Source organism: Thalassophryne amazonica, chromosome 12 (assembly GCF_902500255.1).
Source record: "Thalassophryne amazonica chromosome 12, fThaAma1.1, whole genome shotgun sequence".
NCBI lineage: Eukaryota > Metazoa > Chordata > Actinopteri > Batrachoidiformes > Batrachoididae > Thalassophryne > Thalassophryne amazonica.
Window position 1 is genome coordinate 33,297,859 of NC_047114.1, and position 21,966 is coordinate 33,319,824.

Sequence of the window (21,966 nt, forward strand, 5' to 3'; positions counted from 1 at the left end):
CACTGACCATGTTTATTTTATGTCAGTAATATATTTTTTAAAATTTCCTATTTATTCATTTATTTTTCCATTTCCCTGCAATTTTCAGCCTTATCAAGACACTACATGCATATTACACGTGAGACCAAGCTGCTGGTGAAACTTAAACCGTGTTAACACCTGGTCAATGTGAAACTAATCCAGCACTATATGGCCCCGCCCCGCTTTTACTCTGGACAGCAGTCAAAGTCGAGCTCAAATTGTTTGATCATTTGTCTCAAATATTCTGACACAATTGTGTACACACACCTTCCAGTTCTATCACCAATAAAAAAAAGATTAAATAAACGCATGTCAACAGTCACAAGCAATGCCATCCTATCAAGCATATACCGTTACCCTAATATAAGGGCTAGCACTGTGTTAACTCTGTAGCTAGTAGCATTACAAACTGTCTACTGAAAATTTAAAGCTTATATACATTTAAATTTATATTAGACATAATAAAACTGTACTATGTTTCAGCTTTTCATTGATAATCGATTGAGACATCAGGATGGTGTGCAAACAGCTCTTGTATCAAGGCGATTCAGTTTGTTTGTTTTTTTTTTAGTTGAGTTCTACGGTTATATTGGTCATACAAGAAACTGTTGACGAAATTTCCTTTAAGATTACAGTTATTAATGTAAGAAAAATAACTAAGGAATGCGTCACCTTTAAAACAAACAAACAAAAAACCTCAGAATATGCAATCAAGAAAGCTTTTTTAAAAAAAAAAACAACAAAACTGCTAGTCACTGCTTTGCTACCTAACGTCACAACATTGTGCTACTCAAAGAAGTTAAATGGTTTCATTGGAGCAAAAAACATTACAAACCACAAAATAAAATTAATAATAATAATAAAAAAAAATTAAAAGAGAAGTGAGAAAACAGAACAGTGGAGATTTGGCTGTTGAATGTGTAGATAGTTTTTACAGAACATGTGAAAATCCCTGCAACATGTGAACATGTTTTCAGAAGTGGTGTGAGAAAAAGGTTACATATAGGGTTGGGTTTATTTGGTCGATTCCACTCTGCTTACCGATTCCAGCGCTTAACAAATATATGAAATAAAAAAAAAAAAAAAAAAAAAAAAAAAACTGTGACGTGTTAAACACAAAAGCTGCTTTTATTTTCAGCAGGGTTAATAGTAGGGCATGCTAGCTTTACAGTTTCCTGAGTAATACACTACTAGCCATGTGTAGAAATACTTAACCATTCAGATATTTTGCGTCAAGTTCAATATCGGGGAGCTCCGACACAAATCTGTGTCGATACCCAAACACAAACAGTACTTAAATAAGTGGTTTCCAAAATTGAGCTGGTTAGCATACAAGCTAACTGCTGCAGTTTGTTGTAAGTCAAATGTGAATAATACAAATGTATTTCCTTTAATTGATTTCAACAACTGTTAATTATTCAGCCAACAGGCTAGCTAATCCATTCAGGACAGCAGCTAGCAAAGCCAGATAGCTTGGCTACCAAGTATGAAGCAGGCTAAAAAATTAGCTTGTTAATGGTATAGAAAAGTATTATTGGGTAATGATGGGTGCTGCATTGTTGTGACTTCATTGAAACATTTAACATCAGTGTTAGGATGTTAAACTGACAACCAGCCAATGACAAATTTTTACCCTCGACTTGGAGGATAAAATTTACTTTTCCAAACCAGAGTACGGCAGCATTCTAAGGCTTCATTGAAGTTTCCCTTAAATGTTTCTGTCCCATCGTTTTTTGGTTCAAAGGTAAAATTAAAAACATAAATGTGCTGCATTATGCAATTTTACACTTCACCTTATCATTTCAGCACAGAAGCACGGGACATCGTAGCTACAGCGGTCCTGCATTATAAATGGCATGTGGCGTTCTGGAGACCGGCATCATTAGACATGCTGTAAAACTGCACTTGTGCTTTGCTTTCAAGCTTAAGCAGACATTTATTTAAAAAAAAAAAAAATAAAAAACGCAGTAGGTCCAAACTTTGCTTTAATGAATCGATAAGCAGAACTGAAAGGCAGGTTTCTCAATGAGTCCCTGGTTCGAACTGGTTCTCAATTTGAATAGGTTTTTAGTAACCAATCTTAGTTGTGTTTGCAAGTGGAACAGTGGTCACATGACTCATCTGTGTGGATGGAGCGACGAGGCTACCTTCCCTCACATCCAATGTGGGATAGTCCATGTATTGTGCCCATTTTTGAGGACAACCCAGCAAGGCTAAACCCTAATCAGTGGATTTGATTGTAGCTGGTTAATTTTAAAAACCACTGTGGCATTCTGTGATCATGCTGACCAAAGTAAGCAGGAAGTCCCCGACCCAGCACATCCTAATGGTGTAGAGCCGGGCTGGAAGTGAAGGACATGCCCTTGTTGCGCCCCAACATGGAAGGTTGGAAGTCAGGATGGCGGCGGGCGTGCTTGATCAGATGGTCGCTACGCATGAAGCGCTTATCGCACAGCGGGCACAGGAAGCGTTTTTCCCCCGTGTGGGTGCGAGTATGCCGGGCAAGCTCATCAGAACGGGCAAACTTCTTCTCACAATCAGGCCAGGTGCAAGGGAAAGGTCTCTCACCTACAACATGAAGACAGAGAAGAGTTACCACGACAGGCAAACAATTATTAAACTAAAGTGTAAACATAGGGCCTTGCCTTGATTTCTGTTATTTTTTTTGTACGTGTACACATTGGGGGGGGGGGGGGGGGGGGGGGAGCTGCAGTCAAAGACAAATTAAACAAATGTAATGAACACAAAATAGTTAAAAAAAAAAATCATTCCATTTTACTGAAAGCAAAAATACAGCACCAGTTTAGCGTCGTCTTAACCAGCACGGGCTGCAAGTAACCAAAACATTTTCTGTGAGTGGACGCCCAGTGCCACAGGCGTGAGGTCCCCTGCAACAAATTGTGCAATTTGTTAAATTCTGAAGAGCACTATGGTCAGTTTTTCTTGGTTTAAAATACAGTGGTATTTGACTCTTATACTGGAACAAAATATGGCTCAAGTCTTGATTTCATTACAATTTATTTACTATCTTGTATGTACACTCAACAAAAATATAAACGCAACACTTTTGGTTTTGCTCCCATTTTTGTATGAGATGAACTCAAAGATCTAAAACTTTTTCCACATACACAATATCACCATTTCTCTCAAATATTGTTCACAAACCAGTCTAAATCTGTGATAGTGAGCACTTCTCCTTTGCTGAGATAATCCATCCACCTCACAAGTGTGCCATATCAAGATGCTGATTAGACACCATGATTAGTGCACAGGTGTGCCTTAGACTGTCCACAATAAAAGGCCACTCTGAAAGGTGCAGTTTTATCACACAGCACAATGCCACAGATGTCGCAAGATTTGAGGGAGCGTGCAGTTGGCATGCTGACAGCAGGAATGTCAACCAGAGCTGTGCTCGTGTATTGAATGTTCATGTCTCTACCATAAGCCGTCTCCAAAGTCGTTTCAGAGAATTTGGCAGTACATCCAGCCAGCTTCACAACCGCAGACACGTGTAAACCACACCAGCCCAGGACCTCCACATCCAGCATGTTCACCTCCAAGATCGTCTGAGACCAGCCACTCGGACAGCTGCTGGAACAATCGGTTTGCATAACCAAAGAATTTTTGCACAAACTGTCAGAAACCGTCTCAGGGAAGCTCATCTGCATGCTCGTCGTCCTCATCGGGGTCTCGACCTGACTCCAGTTCGTCGTCGTAACCGACTTGCGTGGGCAAACGCTCACATTCGCTGGCGTTTGGCACGTTGGAGAGGTGTTCTCTTCACGGATGATGCGAAGGAGATGTGTTGCACTGCATGAGGCAAATGGTGGTCACACCAGATACTGACTGGTATCCCCCCCACAATAAAACAAAACTGCACCTTTCAAAGTGGCCTTTTATTGTGGGCAGTCTAAGGCACACCTGTGCACTAATCATGGTGTCTAATCAGCATCCTGATATGGCACACCTGTGAGGTGGGATGGATTATCTCAGCAAAGGAGAAGTGCTCACTATCACAGATTTAGACTGGTTTGTGAACAATATTTGAGGGAAATGGTGATATCGTGTATGTGGAAAAAGTTTTAGATCTTTGAGTACATCTCATAAAAAATGGGAGCAAACCAAAAGTGTTGCGTTTATATTTTTGTGAGTATAATAAGTTCCCACAAATGGACTGACTGTCTGCATTAACTTACTTTAATTCTGTTTTCATTGCATTCATTCTACATTTATCAAATTCTAAGAGTGTCTAAGTGTGAAGCATGAGCTACAGCTTACTACATAAATACTCATTTTCCGCTGACAGTTAAAGCTTGACTTAATTTTAATCAGCCCACCACACCAATGAGACCCTTCAAAAATGTAATTAAAAAAAGACAAATCACCAGATCAATACTACATAATGCCAAATATTGCCACCAGACCAACTGAATTCCAAAAAAGTGCTGTGAACTGCTATCACCAGAATGCAGAACTTTCAAATGACACCAGATGTTAATACAAATAATTAAAATCATAACCAATTAAAATACCTGTCCAGTATTTAGCACAGTGCTTTAATTTTACCTCAAAATATATCTCATCATTTCTGAATGGTTAAAGAGTAAAAATTGAAGGAAACCAATTGTAATAAAATACTGAAATTAATTATATGAATGTACGTCCATGATTATAAATGAAGTCCTTCAAATTTTAAATGTTCCTTAATGTTTAATTTTCAGTTCAACTGTCTATGTACCAAAATAAGCATAAAAATGACCAAAGTCTGAATTTCAATTCATATTATGAGTAAGTTTTTTTTTAAAATATGTTCATTCTAAAGGGGTTTTACTGTGTTTAGATTCAACAGGTACACATACAGACACAGACACAGCGGGAGTAACCACAGCAACCCGACAGTCATGCTTTACTGCATGCCCATACATGGGCACATGTGAAACAGTCTTTAAACTCAATGAAACCATTGAAATAGGAACGCTGTTCTGACCAGTGTGTCAAAAGACATATAGGCCAGTGAAACAAAGCAAACAACCCCATGAATTTCTTTATTAATAGCCTAAAATGGGCAGAGCAGACTCGTTTGAGGATGGGCACTAAAGGGGTAAAATATGACGTAATTTCTCTATTTCCGGGGATAGAAACACAGCACTTTCTCTGAGTTTGGGCAAATTACACACAAAGTGAAAATGCAAAGAAAAAGTGACAATGCAGTGGAAAGTGGGCATGTGTTGCAGTTTGTTTATGACCCGGAGCTCAAACGTGTCGAGGTGATTGTGCAGGTGAGAGAACACACAGCTACTCTGGTTAGCTGTGTAGGCTAACACTTACCGACACGACCTCTCCCATTTGCCTCGTCTTCCCTTCTCCACCGGGAGCCGAAAAAAAAAAAAATGCACTTTGACTCAAATGACTGCTTCTGTGATGGCAGCTGAAAACAGTACACCATTTTCCCGTGTGAAGTTATGCCGTGTATATATTGTGCAATGGAAGCAGCTGTCCCCATAAGTGGTCAAATCCCGTGATTTCATGCAGGGTTCAAACAAGACTACGATGCCCTATTACGCGTTTTCTCCTACGGGACGGGCCGTAATTCTCCTAAATTCAGTGGGAGCAGGCTGCAGGAGCAAGACAAAGAAAACAGCCCCGCACAGGGTTCCACTATGGATCATTCCGATTTACTCAATTAGAATTCCAATTTGTTACACAATGTCACTGGTTTGGTGAAATTTGTCACCCATTCAGTTTTAGCAATTAAGAAAACGCTGGGTCCAATCTACTAGCATAATGAACTGAAATCCTTATTATATTAATTGTAAGATCCTTACCAGCAGAAATGATATTTATACAATTATGATATTTCTACAATTATGAAATAATTGTTGAAACAGATAATTAGAGCTCAAGCTGAGTACAACGAAGACCAAGGTGCCTCGAGCGTCGCAAATCCAAATGAGCACGGTGAGAGAGTTGTGACCAGAAATCCTTGTCCACAACTCAATTTCCGGTCTTTCTGGCATGTGTCATATCAAAATAAAGCCATAGAATCTATATATTTTTAAGTTAACAGTTTTATATGACAAAATAAACGGAACATGGAAACAAATTTTGACAGAAATCTGTATAATATGGAGGTTTTGCAGCTATGTAACAGTTTCCACCAACTGACACGTCAAGATTATGGGCCTGATCCTACAACCTGCACAGATCGTCATAGACCGTGTCACTGCTAGTTTCCAAATGACAGCAGAAAACACTTGTGCCACAGACTCAGTGGTTCCCAAATGCCTTCCTGATTAGCGGTCCGAGTCTGAAATCAAGTCAGAGTTGGAAGCTGGGCCTCTCTGAGTCTTGTCTTTCCTTTCAGATAGTTTCATAAATGGTGGCTTCTGTCACAAAAGGTAAACTCCACGAACAAAGCCATCCCCTACCAATACCATACAGATACAAAGCGCCTGAATAATAAGTCTAAATTTTCATATTACACAAAAACTGGGTATCATGACAGAAAAGAAGCTACATTCTATGATATTTAATACACCTGCTGTTGCAGATATGAGTTTACATACACCTTCATTCAAAGCTTTCAAAGTAGGGCTGTCACGATTAGTCTACATTATCGATAATGTCGACAATGAAAATTTGTCGACACGTATTTTCATTGTCAACAAATCGCCCAATTTTTACCATACAAAAACTATCATTTTGGTCCGGCGACGTTTTGTGGGAGCGCTAATTGCAAAAGGAACTTGGGGGGGGGGGTGTTTCCTCAAGGGAGAAGCAGATACAGTAGCCAAGTGATTTATACTTCTGCATCCCTTCGATGCCATCACTACGCAAAGACTCTGCTACAACGCACTCGGGTAAACAATGGCGGAGCAGCAACAGCAAGGAGCCGAAGCGGAGTTAACAGAGAAGTTTTGAGCAAGACCGAAACAATCCAAACCATGGGAGCATTTCACAGAAAACTGCAAAGTAGTGCTAGCATATCATGGCAGCACTACAGTCATGCAAGAGCACCTGAAACGCAAACATCCCGAGGCAGCCGAATCCACCCCAAACAACACAAGGTAATCTAGCATGTTTAGCTCCCCAACAGCTATCGTGTATTGATATATGTATTATTTAACTTTTCTAATGCGTATGATTGCTTCGTTAGTGCTTCAACATAGCGGGTTATGTTACGATGTTTGATTAGCTAGCTAGCAGTCATAAAATTATTCCCTAATTTAATTAATACCAGTATATCACCAAATTTCTGCTATTCATAAATTGTACGTTTTGTTTCTACAGCAAAAGTCGAAGACGTCTGGATGATTTTATGCTCAAGAAAGGACAATGCACTCCCCAAATGGCTGGAGTAATGACACAGAGCATCCTAAATATGTTCATCATGGGAATGAGGTCATATGTTTACTTTGAAGTAAGGAATTGCCACATTAAGGCATTTTACACAGTTTTTGTTAAATAACGCAGCAAGTGAATAAGGGAGCTGCAGTTTAAATTGTTGACAAGCACTTGTTAATATTTGTGTATAATAAAATACACACTTTTAAGTTAAATGTGTGTCTTGTTTATCTGAATTCATCATAAGTATTTTGATTAAGGTCCATTAAGTGAACTTAAAAGGTCAACTGTAATGTGCACAGCAGCTTGATGCATTTTTAGCAAGAAAAGAAAATAATCATTTGATTAGCTGATTAATCGAAAAAAATAATCGCCAACTAATCGACAATGAAAATAATCGTTAGTGACAGCCCTATTTCAAAGTCAGTTTTCATTTATCAAACAGTGTTATGTCAGTCAGAATGTCTTTTATTTCCACATAAAAGGTATTTATTTACAAGATAGATTTATTTTGGTTTTGATTCACCGTATCAGATATTCAGCGAGTCAACATGCGATGGACCTACTGACTGGTATAATTCTAGTTTAATTGGGGTTCGTTTGTTGTATTTAAGGGCCAGTTTAAGAACAGGAAACAAAATATGTCTCAGGAATTAAGGCAAAGGTTTGACAGAAATCAGGCTCTTCCTTCAGAGCCATCTCGAAAAGATTCAAATTACCATACTACATGCAACTGTACCGACTATTATACAAAAATACAAGAAGCGTGTGGCAATACAGTTTTTACATTATTGAGTAAGGATGCAAGATGAATAGAGCTGCAGCTATCAAATATTTTTGGAATCGAGTATTCTATCAATTATTCGAGTAATCGGATAAAAGTACTTTTTTGTTTTTAAACACTATCAATAGTGGCAGGGCTCTCCCTAAGCAACGGCACAATGTCGCTGTGCCGTCATGCAGATTTCTAAGTTTTGGGTGTTCCCGCTTTCTCTGTTTTCCCAGGTAATTATTTATTTTTTCACGTCGTTAAGAGTTTTGGAGCTTTCCCGAATTATAAGCCCAGGCAGTCTGTGAAATCTTCAGTCTGCAGACAGGACATGTTTTTTCCCCCGTCTTACTGCACATTTTATTTTACTTGCACATTTAATTTGCACTTTTTATTATTGTGATTTATTCAGTGTTTAGTGTATATTTATACATGCCGTACAGAGAAAGTGCAACTCAAACCAAAGTCAAATTCCTAGCCCAACAACTGGCCCGGCTATGAATTGGGCCAGATACTAGCCTCCATCTTGGAGTGAGATTTCCCACTCCTCAACGACCAATAGGAGAGCAGCGCTCGTGCAACACCAACGTGAGGCTGACGTCAGCGTCTCGGCCGCCAACCAATCACAGGCTAGGAGAGAGAGGCCAGTATCTGGCCCAATTCAGGGCCATTTTGCTCAGGATCACCACAGCAAATCCAGTGCAGATCCACAGGTCGACATAACAAGTGTTATGCCGAACGCTCATGCTGACGTAACTCCAGCAGATGTAAATGGACAATACTGCACGTGTGGCCTTGAACCAATCGGCCTCTGTTTTGGGAAGCAAAAAGGGCTGGGACGATACATTTGACAAGTATTACGATACTCGGTTGCCGATTCAGTACATATAAAATGTGATTTTCCACGTACTGTAATTTTATATGACAATATATTCTGATTTTTGTTTGTTTTTTTTGTAACATAAGCCCATGGAGAAAAGTTACATAATACACTTCTAGAGGCTTTATGTCATAAATCATATTTACAAAACCAATGTGTCACATTTTTGAGTTGGGTCCCCCACCCCAGGAGAACCATACTGCATCAAATAATTAAAATATTTTTTGAAGTACACTGCCTGTCTGCTAGCACAGTGGCTTAGTGGCTACCACTCCTGCCTCAGTGAGAATGTCCCGGGATCGCTTCCCACCTGGGGCGTCATGTGCAAAGCAAGTGCACGCACAAAAACCTGGTGTACATCCATCTTCATGTCCACGTGCAGATGTATCAAAACTGACTTGAGCGTGGAAATGTGCGGTGTGTCACGCAAAAGTCCTGGCTGGCGTGCGCACATTTCTACAGTTATTGTGCTCTCCAACATGTACAGGTGACGCAGAGAACCATTAATAGTGTGAAAACAAGAAGTCATCAGAGTGATGTGCACATCAGAGACACACTGATGAACAATGAACACACCCACGTGTTTGCAATTATATGGATGGATATAAAACCATGCACAAAGTGACGCGTAAAATGGCACTAGCAGTGGCTGCGTTAGCATTAGAGGACTTTGCAAATGGTGCAATCTGACGTGAGCGTGTATTCAGGGAACACGAGGATTTACTTCCAAATCAGAATCGCCTTTATTGTGATTGTAATTTGGATTACAATGAGATTTGAGTGCAACTCCAAGAAGGCGCTTTCCGTGGTGCGAGTACTTTTTAGCCAATATAAAAGATAGTGAAATTTAACGGTAAATTATTCAGAGCATATGTACAACTAATATAAACATAAGGTAAAAATAAAATAAAATAAAATGTGGCCCAAGTAAAATGTAAAATGAGAATTATATACAACTGTGGAATCATATTGCATGGGAATATTGCACACGGTTTATAGATATTGCACAAGAAACTTGAAAGGTGTGGATTACAGTGATTTGTTATCACTGTATACAGTGATCGCTGTGGGGAGAAAGCTGTCCCTGAGTCTGTTTGTCCTAGTTTTAATTGACCTATACCGTCAGTCGGAGGGTAGTAGGTCCAACAGGTGGTTGCTAGGGTGGGATGTGTCTTTGCTGATGCTGGCAGCTCTGCTGAGGTAGCGAGAGCTGGCAATGTCTTCCAGTTGGCTCATAAACCGATTCTGATTACCAAGGTCACGGTTACTGGAATTGCACACAGAACTGCAGCCAGCCCAGAGCACAATACGATGTGGACCCAGGCGGTTGTCTGCACACACACATGCTGACCACGCTGGGTGTCCTGGCATCATGGGCATTCCAGCATGAGCTGGCTGATCAGTCAGGAGTGTGCCAGTCAACCTTGCACCAAGCCACCAGCTGTGTGGAACGCAATCATCCAAATCTCATCCAGGTACATTCCAACATTACAGCACATTTTGCAGCGGGAGCCGGTGTCCCAAATTTAATTAGAGCTATTAACTGCAAACATTTTGCTATAAAGGTGCCATCACATGATGAGTTTGTTTCTGTTAATAGGAAGCATTTTCATTCCATCAATGTTCAAATCATATGTGATGTTAAAATGTGCATCAGGCGCCTGGTACAGCGCGTGATGGGGGACTGCTTGTGTTTAAATAGTTTTTTCATGTAATTGTTCTGAACAAAAACCAGCGCGGACACATTTGGGGATGTGCGCATTCAAATATGTTTTTATTTTACTGTTAATGTCTTTTTTGATTTTTTTTCTTGATGTTGAGCTGCAGAGCTTCTTAACAGGCTTCCTTTGTTCAGTATTTGTCAATAAATGCGTGTGTAAATTCTGAATGTCAGCGGAGACGTGCGCCTCACCTTTTTAATGTCAGTGTGTCCCACTGTTCTGCGTGTCGGCCTCACACACAGACACTCTGTCACTCCCACGAACATTTTTCCAGTTTCATGATTAATCCGTTTAACAGCGTACCGAACTGTCCCTGCATGTCTCCACATAACTTCCAGTCATCTGTAGTATAATTTCTATTCTGCGTTCATCTTGTCTGATGTGACGTCGTGGGGAATCCCTGCTCCAAGGGCCTATTTACATGAAATTGCATATTTAAATAGGGCGTGGCCAGGGAGGAGTTTGGTTCCACACTCAATTCCACGTTCAGTGGGATGTACAAACGGAACGTGCGTGGATTCATGGCTACACACACTTTCATACATCTGAATATGTACGCCAACGTTTAGTAGAAAGTCCACATTAGTCTTTGTACATGAGGTCCCTGGTCTTTTCTATGTGGAGTTTGCATGTTCTCCCAGTGTTTGCGTGGGTTCCCTCCGGGTGCTCCGATTTCCAAAGACATCAGGGTTCTAGCTAGGATAAAATTTTAGCGTAGTGGTAAATGTTGAAGGAGTGTAGCGACCGAAGGGGGGGATGGTGCGGAAGGGGGGCAGCTTTTGAAAAATTTAAGCTAAAAATTGGCCATTCTCGGGGTACCCAAAGGGGAAAAGCCAGGTACGACAACCCAAATCCCTTCATCATGTCCAGAAGGCTGGGGAAGTTTGTTGAGTGGGCAATCTCATTCTGGGTTAGACAGTACATGGCCCTCAGTGAGGCAGTCGGAGTCCGTGGACATTTTTAAGTCAAGACTTAAAACCTATTTTTATTCTCTTTCTTATAAGTAGTTTTTATTTCATGTTTTATACTTTTACTTCTGTTATTAATTAGGTATTTGAATTTTTTTATTTTTATTTATTTATTTTAATTTTTTTATGTTGAACTGTTCTGTGTGAGGCACCTTGAGATGGCTTTTGTTGTAATTTTGCGCTTTATAAGCTGATTAAATTGAAATTGAACAACATTTTATTGAGTCTTAAAGTAAATAAATATGAAATTGGTTACTGGATCCTTAAACTCTGGACATAATAAACGCTATATGGTGGATCCTTGATCTCTGGACATAAACAGAAATAAAATCTGTTAGTTTTTGTCAAAAGCATTTCCTTTCAGACATTATTATTGGCATGAATGTCTTACCATATCTGAGCTGAGCTCTTACAGCTCGCTGTGCTGCAGGTCAGGTTTATAAAGAATGCAGGACGTCTCATTTTGGGAGGAAAAAACGTTTTAGTCGATTGTAGTTTATTGTCTGTATTGCAACGTTTGTAAGAGGTGACATTTATTTAAAGCGGCGATTTGTTTTGAAGTTATTAATTCCGAGCGGACTCTGTCTTGGCAGAGAGCCGCGCAGCTTTTGGACCTGTGCCAACGGAACAGAGGACAATTCTCGTTTCTTGACGGCAACAAGACAAGAGTCTCAGTTAGTGACTTTAATACACACAAAACTGACTCATGATATTTTAATGGCTTTGAGAGAGGTTAAGAAGCGGACTTACTGCTTCTGAAGAGCAGCGAATCAAAGAGCCACGAGTCACTGAATCGAAGCATTGCTTTGATTCAATGATTCACGCTTCAAACTGGAGTCGCGCTGCAGAAACGGTTGATTACAGACCCGTTACACTGTATTGAAAATAAGCACAATGGTCCAAAATAAGCCTAATGGTCCAAAATTATAGTGTAATGGGCCGTAATGCAAGTTTGCGCTAGCTAGAACCCTGGACATGCAGGTTAGGTGAAATGGAAAATTAAATTGACCATATGTGTGAATGTGTTTGTGTATATGTGGCCCTGTGACAGTGTGGCATCCTGTCCAAGGTGTACCCCGTCTGACCCAATGAACAATAGTGGGTACAGCATACAAATGTCTGCCAACCCCAGGCTTGGCTGCATGAAAAGTGAAAAAAAAAAAAAAATGTATTACTCTGGGCAGCACATAATTTGTATGCTTCCATGTCTGCCGCAGCACCTCATGCAGGAAACTCCTTTAGCCATGTTGGATTCATGTTTTACATACTCTAAGTGAAAATTCGACACCGTGTTGCCCCTCTGGCACTGAGCACCCAGCCGACAGAGACGGTGCCATGACCACTCTGTTCTCAGCCTCGGCACATCACACGTTCGGCTTGTGAATAGTCAGTGCATCTCAACCTTTAAAAACTTACAAATAAATACTCGCCCAATCATTCATTTTTGCACCCTCTGGGTGCCAGTGCTGTGTTCAAAAGATCGATCCACGATCCGATATCGATTCATGCTCAAAAAATAAGATATCGATCCAAAAATATGTGGATCAATCTTTTCCAGGTGGCTATTAGGGACTATTTTCTTTGACGCGGAAGGAGCAAAATAAAAAGCGGGTGCTGGCTAAACGAAACCGAAACTTAAGAAAGCAAGATGGCAGAAGCTGCAGAGGCAAAATCACCGCCTGGAATGAAAGCTGATGTTTGGCAATACTTCGGATTCAAACGTTATGAGGACAAAGGCGAACTAGACAGAACAAAAGCAGTGTGCAAACTGTGCCAAATAGAGGTAAAATATAGTGGCAATACCACCAATCTCCGCAACCACTTATCCAGGCACCACGCCGACACAGCTAAACCTGTCGCTAACCAAACAGCACTGGAAAAGGCATTTGGTGTTAAATTTCCCTCGAATTCTAAGCGTGCCTTGAGCATAACTGAGGGTCTCGGAATATTTATTAGTAAAGACCTACGACCCTACAGTGTGGTAGAAAATGCTGGATTCAAACTACTGATCAAGAGACTAGAACCACGCTATGTCCTGCCCAGTCGCAAACATCTGAGCGAAACGGTAATTCCACAAATGTATGCGAAATCAAAAGATACCCTTGCACATTCGCTGAAATCTGCCGAGAGAGTGGCACTGACCTGCGACTGCTGGACCTCCAGAAATACCGTGTCTTATCTGACTATTACATGCCATCACATTGACGAGGAATGGAGGCTAGCTTCTAGTGTTCTACAGACCAGAGAAGTTGAAACGAGCCACACTGCAAGTAATCTCGCTGATCTGCTCACCAAAGCCATACAGGAGTGGGGAATCACTGACAAAAAAACCCCAATTGTTACGGATAATGCAGCCAACATCGTGAGAGCGGTGCAATTAATGGGCCATTTTCACATGGGCTGTTTTGCGCATCTCATCAACTTGGCATCCCAAGCAGGACTAAAAACTCCTGCTATCGCACGCTTACTGGGGCGGGTAAGGCGAATTGTGGCATTTTTTCACCGAAGCCCCACTGCGAGCCACACATTAAAAGAGAAGCAGCAGCTCCTTCAATTGCCACAACACAAGCTCATTGTGGACGTCACGACCAGGTGGAACAGCTCCCTGGATATGCTGGGACGTTTCCTCGAGCAGCAGCCAGCCATCTCTGCAGCGCTGCTGTCACCTGACGTCCGCAGGAGGGAAACCGATATATGCACTTTAACAGAGACAGACATCACCACCGCAGAGGACGTGGTGAAATGCCTAGGGCCAATGAAGACGGCCACGCTCGCCATCTCCGAGGAGGCATCTCCAACTATGTCCATGGTTGCACCACTGCAGTTTCAGCTTCTGAGTCAGATGACATGTACTACTGAAGACTCTTCTGTGATTAAGGAGCTCAAAACAGCAGTTCATAACAACTTGAACTCAAGGTATGTTCATTTAACATGGCTGCGTAGTAGTAGCATTGAAATGCATTAGTCTATAGTTTTTTAATATACTTGTCTGATTTTATTCACATTTTCATACTTAGAATAGAGCAGTGATTTTAGACTGTACAATTCATACTAGTGTGTTTGCATGACTGTTCCATCTGTATGCATTTACTGTAGGCCTACCCTGCTATATACAATGGATGCATGTTTAATCTATCTATCTATCTATCTATCTATCTATCTATCTATCTATCTATCTATCTATCTATCTATCTATTATCTATCTATTTGTTCCTCTATATAGATATGAAGCCCTGATGGAGACCTTGTGTGTAGCATCATCATTGGATCCACGTTTCAAGACCCTACCATTCCTGTCTGGTGAGGCACGTGATGCTGTCTTCTTGAAATTGACCTCTGAAGCTGCTCATCTGAACCCATCAACTGATGTAAGTTAAGTTTGCAGATTATATAGTGTTCACATTTGAATATATTTAGACTAGTTTTTTTAATTGGGCAGCAAAAGACTGAATTCAGGTTAATTTGTGTATTATTTTGTAATATTTTTCTGCATCAGGAAACTACACCAGAGCAAGAAGACACCTCCCATGGTTCAACTGATGTGGCTGTGCCTGCACCAACTCAACCAAAGAGGCAAAAAGACTCATCTGCTCTGATGGCTTTACTGGGGTCAGCCTACACACCACCAGAAACTCCACTACAAAGGAAAACTACTCCCACTGAAAGGGCTGAGGAAGAGGTCACCACCTACAGGAAAGTACCATCTATTCCTCTTTCTCAAAATCCACTGACATGGTGGCAGGTGCATGCAGGGGATTTTCCTCTTCTGGCAGGCCTAGCAAAGCAGTACCTTTGCATACCTGGGACCAGTGTCCCATCTGAGCGAGTCTTCTCAACCGCTGGAGACATTGTTAGTGCTCAAAGGAGCTGCCTCACTCCACAGCACGTAGACCAGCTCCTTTTTCTCCAGAAAAATTACACAATTCCTGAAGACTAGGACTCTTATCAGTCTCTTGGTGGCACCAACTGTCAAGGTTACACTCAGACTTATCAGTCAAGCATCATTTCTTACATAATTGCTGTGGCTGCTGAACTACTTTTTTTTTTTTCTTTGTGGTCAGAAACCCTGCCATGGGTATGTTATTCAACTAAAAGAGGTTCCACCAAATGTCATGGTTTTGATTTAAATTTCAAATAAAACTTGGATTTTTTTTCATTCCAAAATAATTACTTTAAATTCTTGACTCTTCTCTCTGTGTGTCCCTCTTACACATACACAGATACAATCACAAACACACATGGGGCTGTTTTGTCTATGAGACAGTTTTTATTTTAAAGTGACAATCCAGCAATAAGTAAATAGATCGAATCGGATCGAATCGTGGATCGAATCGGATCGTGACCTTATGAATCGGAATCGAATCGATCCTGGAAATTCGGATCGATTCCCAGCCCTACTGGGTGCCACTCCTTTCAGTAAGTATTCCTTCAGCACTCAATTTGATCTAAGGGGAAATTTCTCATGGCCATAATTTTTTGTGTGTCTGTTGGAAGTGGAGGTGAAGCCACGCAATACTCAGATTAGGTCTACACCAGTGGTGGCTTGTTCATAAGGGCGATGTGGGAGACACATTGCCAAATGGGAAAAGGAGGGATTTTTTTTTCCATCTGAGTCTACTCCCGTTACAGTAATCAGTGTTCCAGACCGTTTGATTTGACTCTGAGTGTCACTGTCCAGTCAGGTCCTGTCCATTTTGAGGCAATTTCAGTCAGCTTGAAAATTAAACCATCACATTTCTCATATTAATATTTTTCACAAAAAACGGAGCGAGCGTTCAACGCAATCTTTATAGATTCTGAGTATGCACAGCACATTATGCATTTACATCCTACACACAGCTGTGGAAAAACTTGGGCCGTGACATCCATCAGTACTGCATTCAAAACCCCTGAGTAGCTCGGCGCCTCGGACTCCAAGCTTTATAAATGGATTTACCAACGAGACAGGCAGGGAGTTTTTTTTTTCCCACTCTGCTGAACGTTTCTGCCAGTGAGTGCATTACCGTCACACACACCATTTGTGATTATTGTTATCATTTTTATTTTAGCAGGGGGGGTGGACAAGCGGTTAAGTGCACTTGTTTCCAGTGAGAAGGTTCCCAGTTCAAACCCCTGCCCATTCTCCATGTAATATAGCATCATGTCAGGAAGGGCATTTGCCATCCGGTGTAAAACTTGTGCAAAATCAACGTGCAGATCCACTTTGGATCTCCTGTGGCGACACCAAGTGAAAACAAGGGAGAAGCCGAAGGGACTTGTTTATTTTATTTTACACAATAAATTTTTTTTATTTATACAGCGCCAAATCAGAACAAAGCCACCTCAAAGCGCTTCACACAAGTAAGGTCTAAGCTTACCAACCCCCAGAGCAAGCACACAGGCGACAGTGGTAAGAAAAAAAACTCCCTCTGGTGATGAGGAAGATACCTCAAGCAGAACAGACTCAGAGGGGTGACCCACCGCTTAGGCCATTCTGACAGTTACAAGGTTTTTAGAAAGCTGAAGAAACAGGAAACCGAAAAAACAAACAAACAAACAAAAAAAAACAAAACAAAAAAACAGATTAGCATCAAAAACAAAGTGCATTACTGAGATAAGTATGCAGTCACTGGTGCCACAGGCAGGGCATCGTGAGATAAGTCCAGCACCCTGGGGTGCAGGCCAGCGCACATCATCAGTGGGCCACAGCACAAGCTGTCCTCATGGAAGAGTACAATCTGAAACCAGACTACACTGTGTTGCGCCCGCTTCAGCCAGGGTATTTTGTGGTTAGTCCAGTGCCCTGAGTTGCGCAGATGTCAGCCTTTTAAAAGTTGCAACTGATCGCACTTTGTTGCGTTTTGTTTAAATGACACTGACCTGGTCTGTGGAAAAAGTGTTTTTGAGAGCAATAACTAGGTTAGATGTCAGTAGCTTGGGATACTTTTTTGCACAGTTTAACCCTTTGGGGCCGACCAAGATTTACTAAATAATAAATAACTTTTTAATGATATGAGATAGAAACTTACTTTTTTTTTTTTGCTGAAAAGTTAACTCCGCGGACTTTAGCCAGCCATCGGCCATCTTTGTACTCCTCATAGAAGCTGTGTGATGACATGCGCAATATGAGTGTCCAATCGGAATTAGTTCACCATCACATGGTTTTCCAAAATCCAATTGTAGGGCAGATTTACCTCATGTGAAAAGCCAAAGATTGTTTTCAGGAGTGATATGTTACTAGTTGGCCCATCTGAATAGCCCCCTGGGTGCTCCAATGAGTGCATACTATTAGTACATACTCAGTGTGCCCTGCGCTATTACGCACAGCAATCAGTGAAAGCAGGAGCACACGGACAGCCTCTGATGACAATCTCACGTGCTCAAACAAACAGGATTGCTCCACTAGTTTGCATGTGAATGTTACTGGATAACTGTTGCTTTTTCTGCGTAAAGCACTGTTTATACCATATTAATGGACAACAAAACGCATAGACCATTTTGTATATATTGTTCAAAATGTGCATTTGTGTATATTGTTTCAACCTTTTTGTTGCAGTCTTTCACACAAGACCTCAAATTACCTTTATAAAGTGTCAAAACAGTCTGGTTTGCTGTGTGTTTTGAATAAATGTGTGTGGAAAAAATTTTTTCGCTTTATTTTTTCCTTGCCTATTTTTGATTGTAAACCTTTATTACACTTATAAAACACAACAAAAACATATATATTCTGAAAGCACAGGTTGTCCTGAAAAAAAAAAGACACAAAACTTGATTGTGGGATGCAGCGAGAGCTGTTAACAGCAATAATAAAACATTTATGCCAGGCGAGTGAACTGTCCAAAAAATGCCCTCTGACCCCAGAGGGTTAAACAACATCACCAGTTCAGAAGTATTTAAATTTATTAAACTGTGAAAAGAAAAATCAGACAATCAGCGCAGCCACAGTGCACAGATTAGTTTATGTGGTTAAAATTGCCTCGATAACATGGGTCAACACGATTTTTCTTGCATGGATTTTTTCAACAGATTTTAGGTAATTTGGGGGCACAGAATCCAAATCTGGTGTTAGTTTTTGCAAATCACATCACGTTTTTAAGATCTGAAAAGATATTTCTCATATCAAGCACTGAAGCAAAAACTGCAATGAATCTCAATGTGAGCAGCCAGAACCATGTCAAGCGCAAAGGATCATGGGACCCTGAAGCCGTCCACAGGCAGTGTCACAGATGGTTTATCAAAGAGTTATACTTTGTTATCAAATATTGTTTTGCAAAACAGGTCTCTCTTGTCAATGAGACACTGAGTCTCAAGAGATTTTCCTGTCTAAATAAAGGATTAAATAAATAAAAAATACACACACACATATATATATATATATATATATATACACACATACACTCTATAGATATACCGGAGGGAATTGACTGATTAATTACTTTATATCTTCACTCACTGTTTTTAGAGTGTACATGAAAAATATTGAAACAAAGCCGCCTGTTTCAACTTCACATATTTAAATCTGAAATAGTATTTCGTTTCAATAGCCTCTATACGTGGGCACTTGGGTGTAAAAGGCGGATAACTGGTGAGATTCTGACTGCCATTTTCACTTCCACGCCACACCGCCGTCGTGGGACACAGTGGGCGTTCCCACGCGAGCTTCTGTGAGCGTTTCCTGCTCCCTTTTTCTTTTTTCTGTTAACCACCTAATTTAAAACCCCCAAACAGCCACGTTTGGGGAAAGAACAAACAAACAAACAAATAAATAAGTCGTCGTGCACATTTCAACTGGTATCAGTGTGACGGGGGGCGTCTACTTCCAAGTGAACAAACCGGGAGGTGAGATGGTTCCGCTCACATTTTCTCAGAAAACTGCACACTTTTATAGATAAGTGCAAATGAGAACAGCGAGTATTATCCACCACTGCTGACGGTTTAAGGTTTCATCTTACGTTCATTTCATATGTAAATGCGGAGCAGAGGAAGACCGTCAGCGGGTTCAGCCCACTTCTTTTGTTAGTTTACTTCTTTGTCAGGAGTCACTGCTGGAAATGTTTCCCCTTATTTCACACCTTTGCTCCAATAGAAGTTAAAATACAGTGATAATCCCACAGCGTACGACACAACGCAACACTTAACCAGCGGTAAGTTAGCGAGAGAAGTTATAAAGTTTAGCTAGCTAGCGCCACGCGCTCCGGACCGAACCTACCTGTGTGTGTCCGGACGTGCGCCTTCAGGTGGGACGATTTCCCGTAAACTCGGTCGCATCCGTCGAAAGTACACTGGTGTCGCTTGACGGGAGACCGCGGCGGGGCCCCGGCGGCTCCTCTCAGCTGCTGGCCGGGCACGGGGGTGGCGGAGGGGGTCATGGTCGGGGTGGTGGAGTCGGACAACGTGGTGTAGCCGCTCTCTCCGCCACACGAGGAGTTGCTGCTCTCCGAGTAGGCCGACATGGGGCGGAACTTGCCGTGCAGGTCGGTGAGGATCCCGGCTACCACCATCACGTTGGCTCCCTCCAGCCTCAGGGTCTCCCGCACCTCTCTGTCCTCGCTCGACCCCTCGGGCTCCCCGGGGAGCGGGCCCGCAGTGGCCGGCTGGCTGGCGGGGACGACCGGGGTGGGTCTGTGGAGTACGGGGCCGCTGGATATCGACACCAGACACTCGGCGGCGAAGTAATCAGAGGAAGCAGTGGTCGACATTGTTGTTTCCCGAGCTTGGCTCGCCTTAGCTTAAACAAAAACACCCAAAAATATTCAGTAGGAGGGGGTTTGTGTCCGACCTCGATTTGCTCAAACTCGAACAACTGATAGTTTCCAACTGATTACCGCTATACAGCGTGCCAGCAGCTCGGGAACTGTTAAAGATGATACAGAAGGCACAAATAAGGGAAAAAAAGATGTGCTAAAAAGATGCCCGTGCCTCCAGGCCAACACGCGTGCCCCTCAGAGTCTGACGGTTCATTGTGTCTGAGTCTCCGCGAAGCCGGGCAAACCTACGCCCCCGGTCCGGCCTCATGATGCATTCAAATACATCCGTTAAAGACAGTTTTTACGGTGCTGCGTGCCCCAGCCTTTCAGCACAAGCACAGATTTATAATTACTACCGCCTTGCTTCCAACTAGTATACATTTAGATTAACGTCTTCCACCAAATCACACGTTTTAGTGTCGAAAATAAATGCAAATACCAGCAAGAGGATGCGTGCCCGTATACAGTTTTATACGACATACAAATATTAAATAAATAACATTTTACACTTTAGCATATCAAATATATATAATCACACTATTGTATGTCATGAGCTGAGAATATCAATAAATGGCGTGTTAATGGCGTTTTATAAATGAAATGCAGATTTCCGTTTTGAAGCGTGTTCTTGAAGCCAGCGTAATGTGGCATCACGTCGTGACGCAGAGTTCTCGGGTGTGGACCGCGCGACGGTTGCTTCGTGGAAAAGTAGGTGGCCGGTGTGAGTGATGGTGGTGAGGCTGCTGAGGCCTGCCGGGTAGTCTGGTCGTGGCTTAGGGGCCCACGCCACATTTCAGGCCTAACTGTGTGTATTTTCTGTACGAGACACAGACACTAGATGTCGCTCTTCTCATTTCTTGACTTTTCTCAACTGTCCTTGTTCTCAGACGTTTATCAGTCAGTTCTTATGAGTTTCGAAGTCACACATTGATTTCTGCCTTATTGAAAGAATGTAAGAGTGTGGGAGGCTGTCACCATGTACAGTCTGTCATTATAATTCATTGTATTTGTATTGGCAAAAAATTACATTTGTATTACGTGTCACTCCAATTGCTCTGTATAAACAGAGCTATTGTTCATAAGGACAATAGTATTAATTTAACATAGGCGGATAGACACCAGCCAGTTTTGACTATGAGGGCTGAAAGTTTTTGAATTTTCATGAGACAACTGCTGGAAGACAGCCCAGCTGATGAAATATGTTTCAGTAATTGTTTTGTGTGGAGTTGGAAAGTCGGCACAAAAAAATTAATTGGGCAGCGCAGTCTCATTTGAGGGTGGGCGTGAAAGTTTTAAAATATGACGCAGTAATCCTACCCTGGGGACAGACAACATCCGGGGACAGTCCTCGTATGTCCCCATCAGAAACATGGAACTTTCTGAGTTTTGGGGCAAATTACACAGCAAACAAAGTGAAAATGCAAAGAAAAAGTGACAATGCGATGGAAAGGGGACATGTGTTGCTGTTTTCTTATGACCCGTGTTGCAGACCGAACGGTCCCCCCTAAAAATCAGTCCCCCCTGCCTTCACTACGCA

The 21,966-nt window shown here is 41.7% G+C and overlaps 1 protein-coding gene across 1 annotated transcript; it reads right to left on the reverse strand.

Annotated features, from left to right (window-relative positions):
- Positions 1 to 1,127: 1,127 nt before the first annotated feature.
- On the reverse strand, positions 1,128 to 21,286 carry zgc:153115 (uncharacterized protein LOC768186 homolog). The gene is made up of 2 exons (XM_034183056.1): positions 19,892 to 21,286; positions 1,128 to 2,589 (listed from the first exon to the last, which is right to left on the reverse strand). The coding sequence occupies exons 1-2, from the start codon at positions 20,379 to 20,381 to the stop codon at positions 2,345 to 2,347; spliced, it is 735 nt and encodes a 244-aa protein (XP_034038947.1). The 5' UTR covers positions 20,382 to 21,286; the 3' UTR covers positions 1,128 to 2,344.
- Between the last annotated feature and the right edge of the window lie 680 nt (positions 21,287 to 21,966).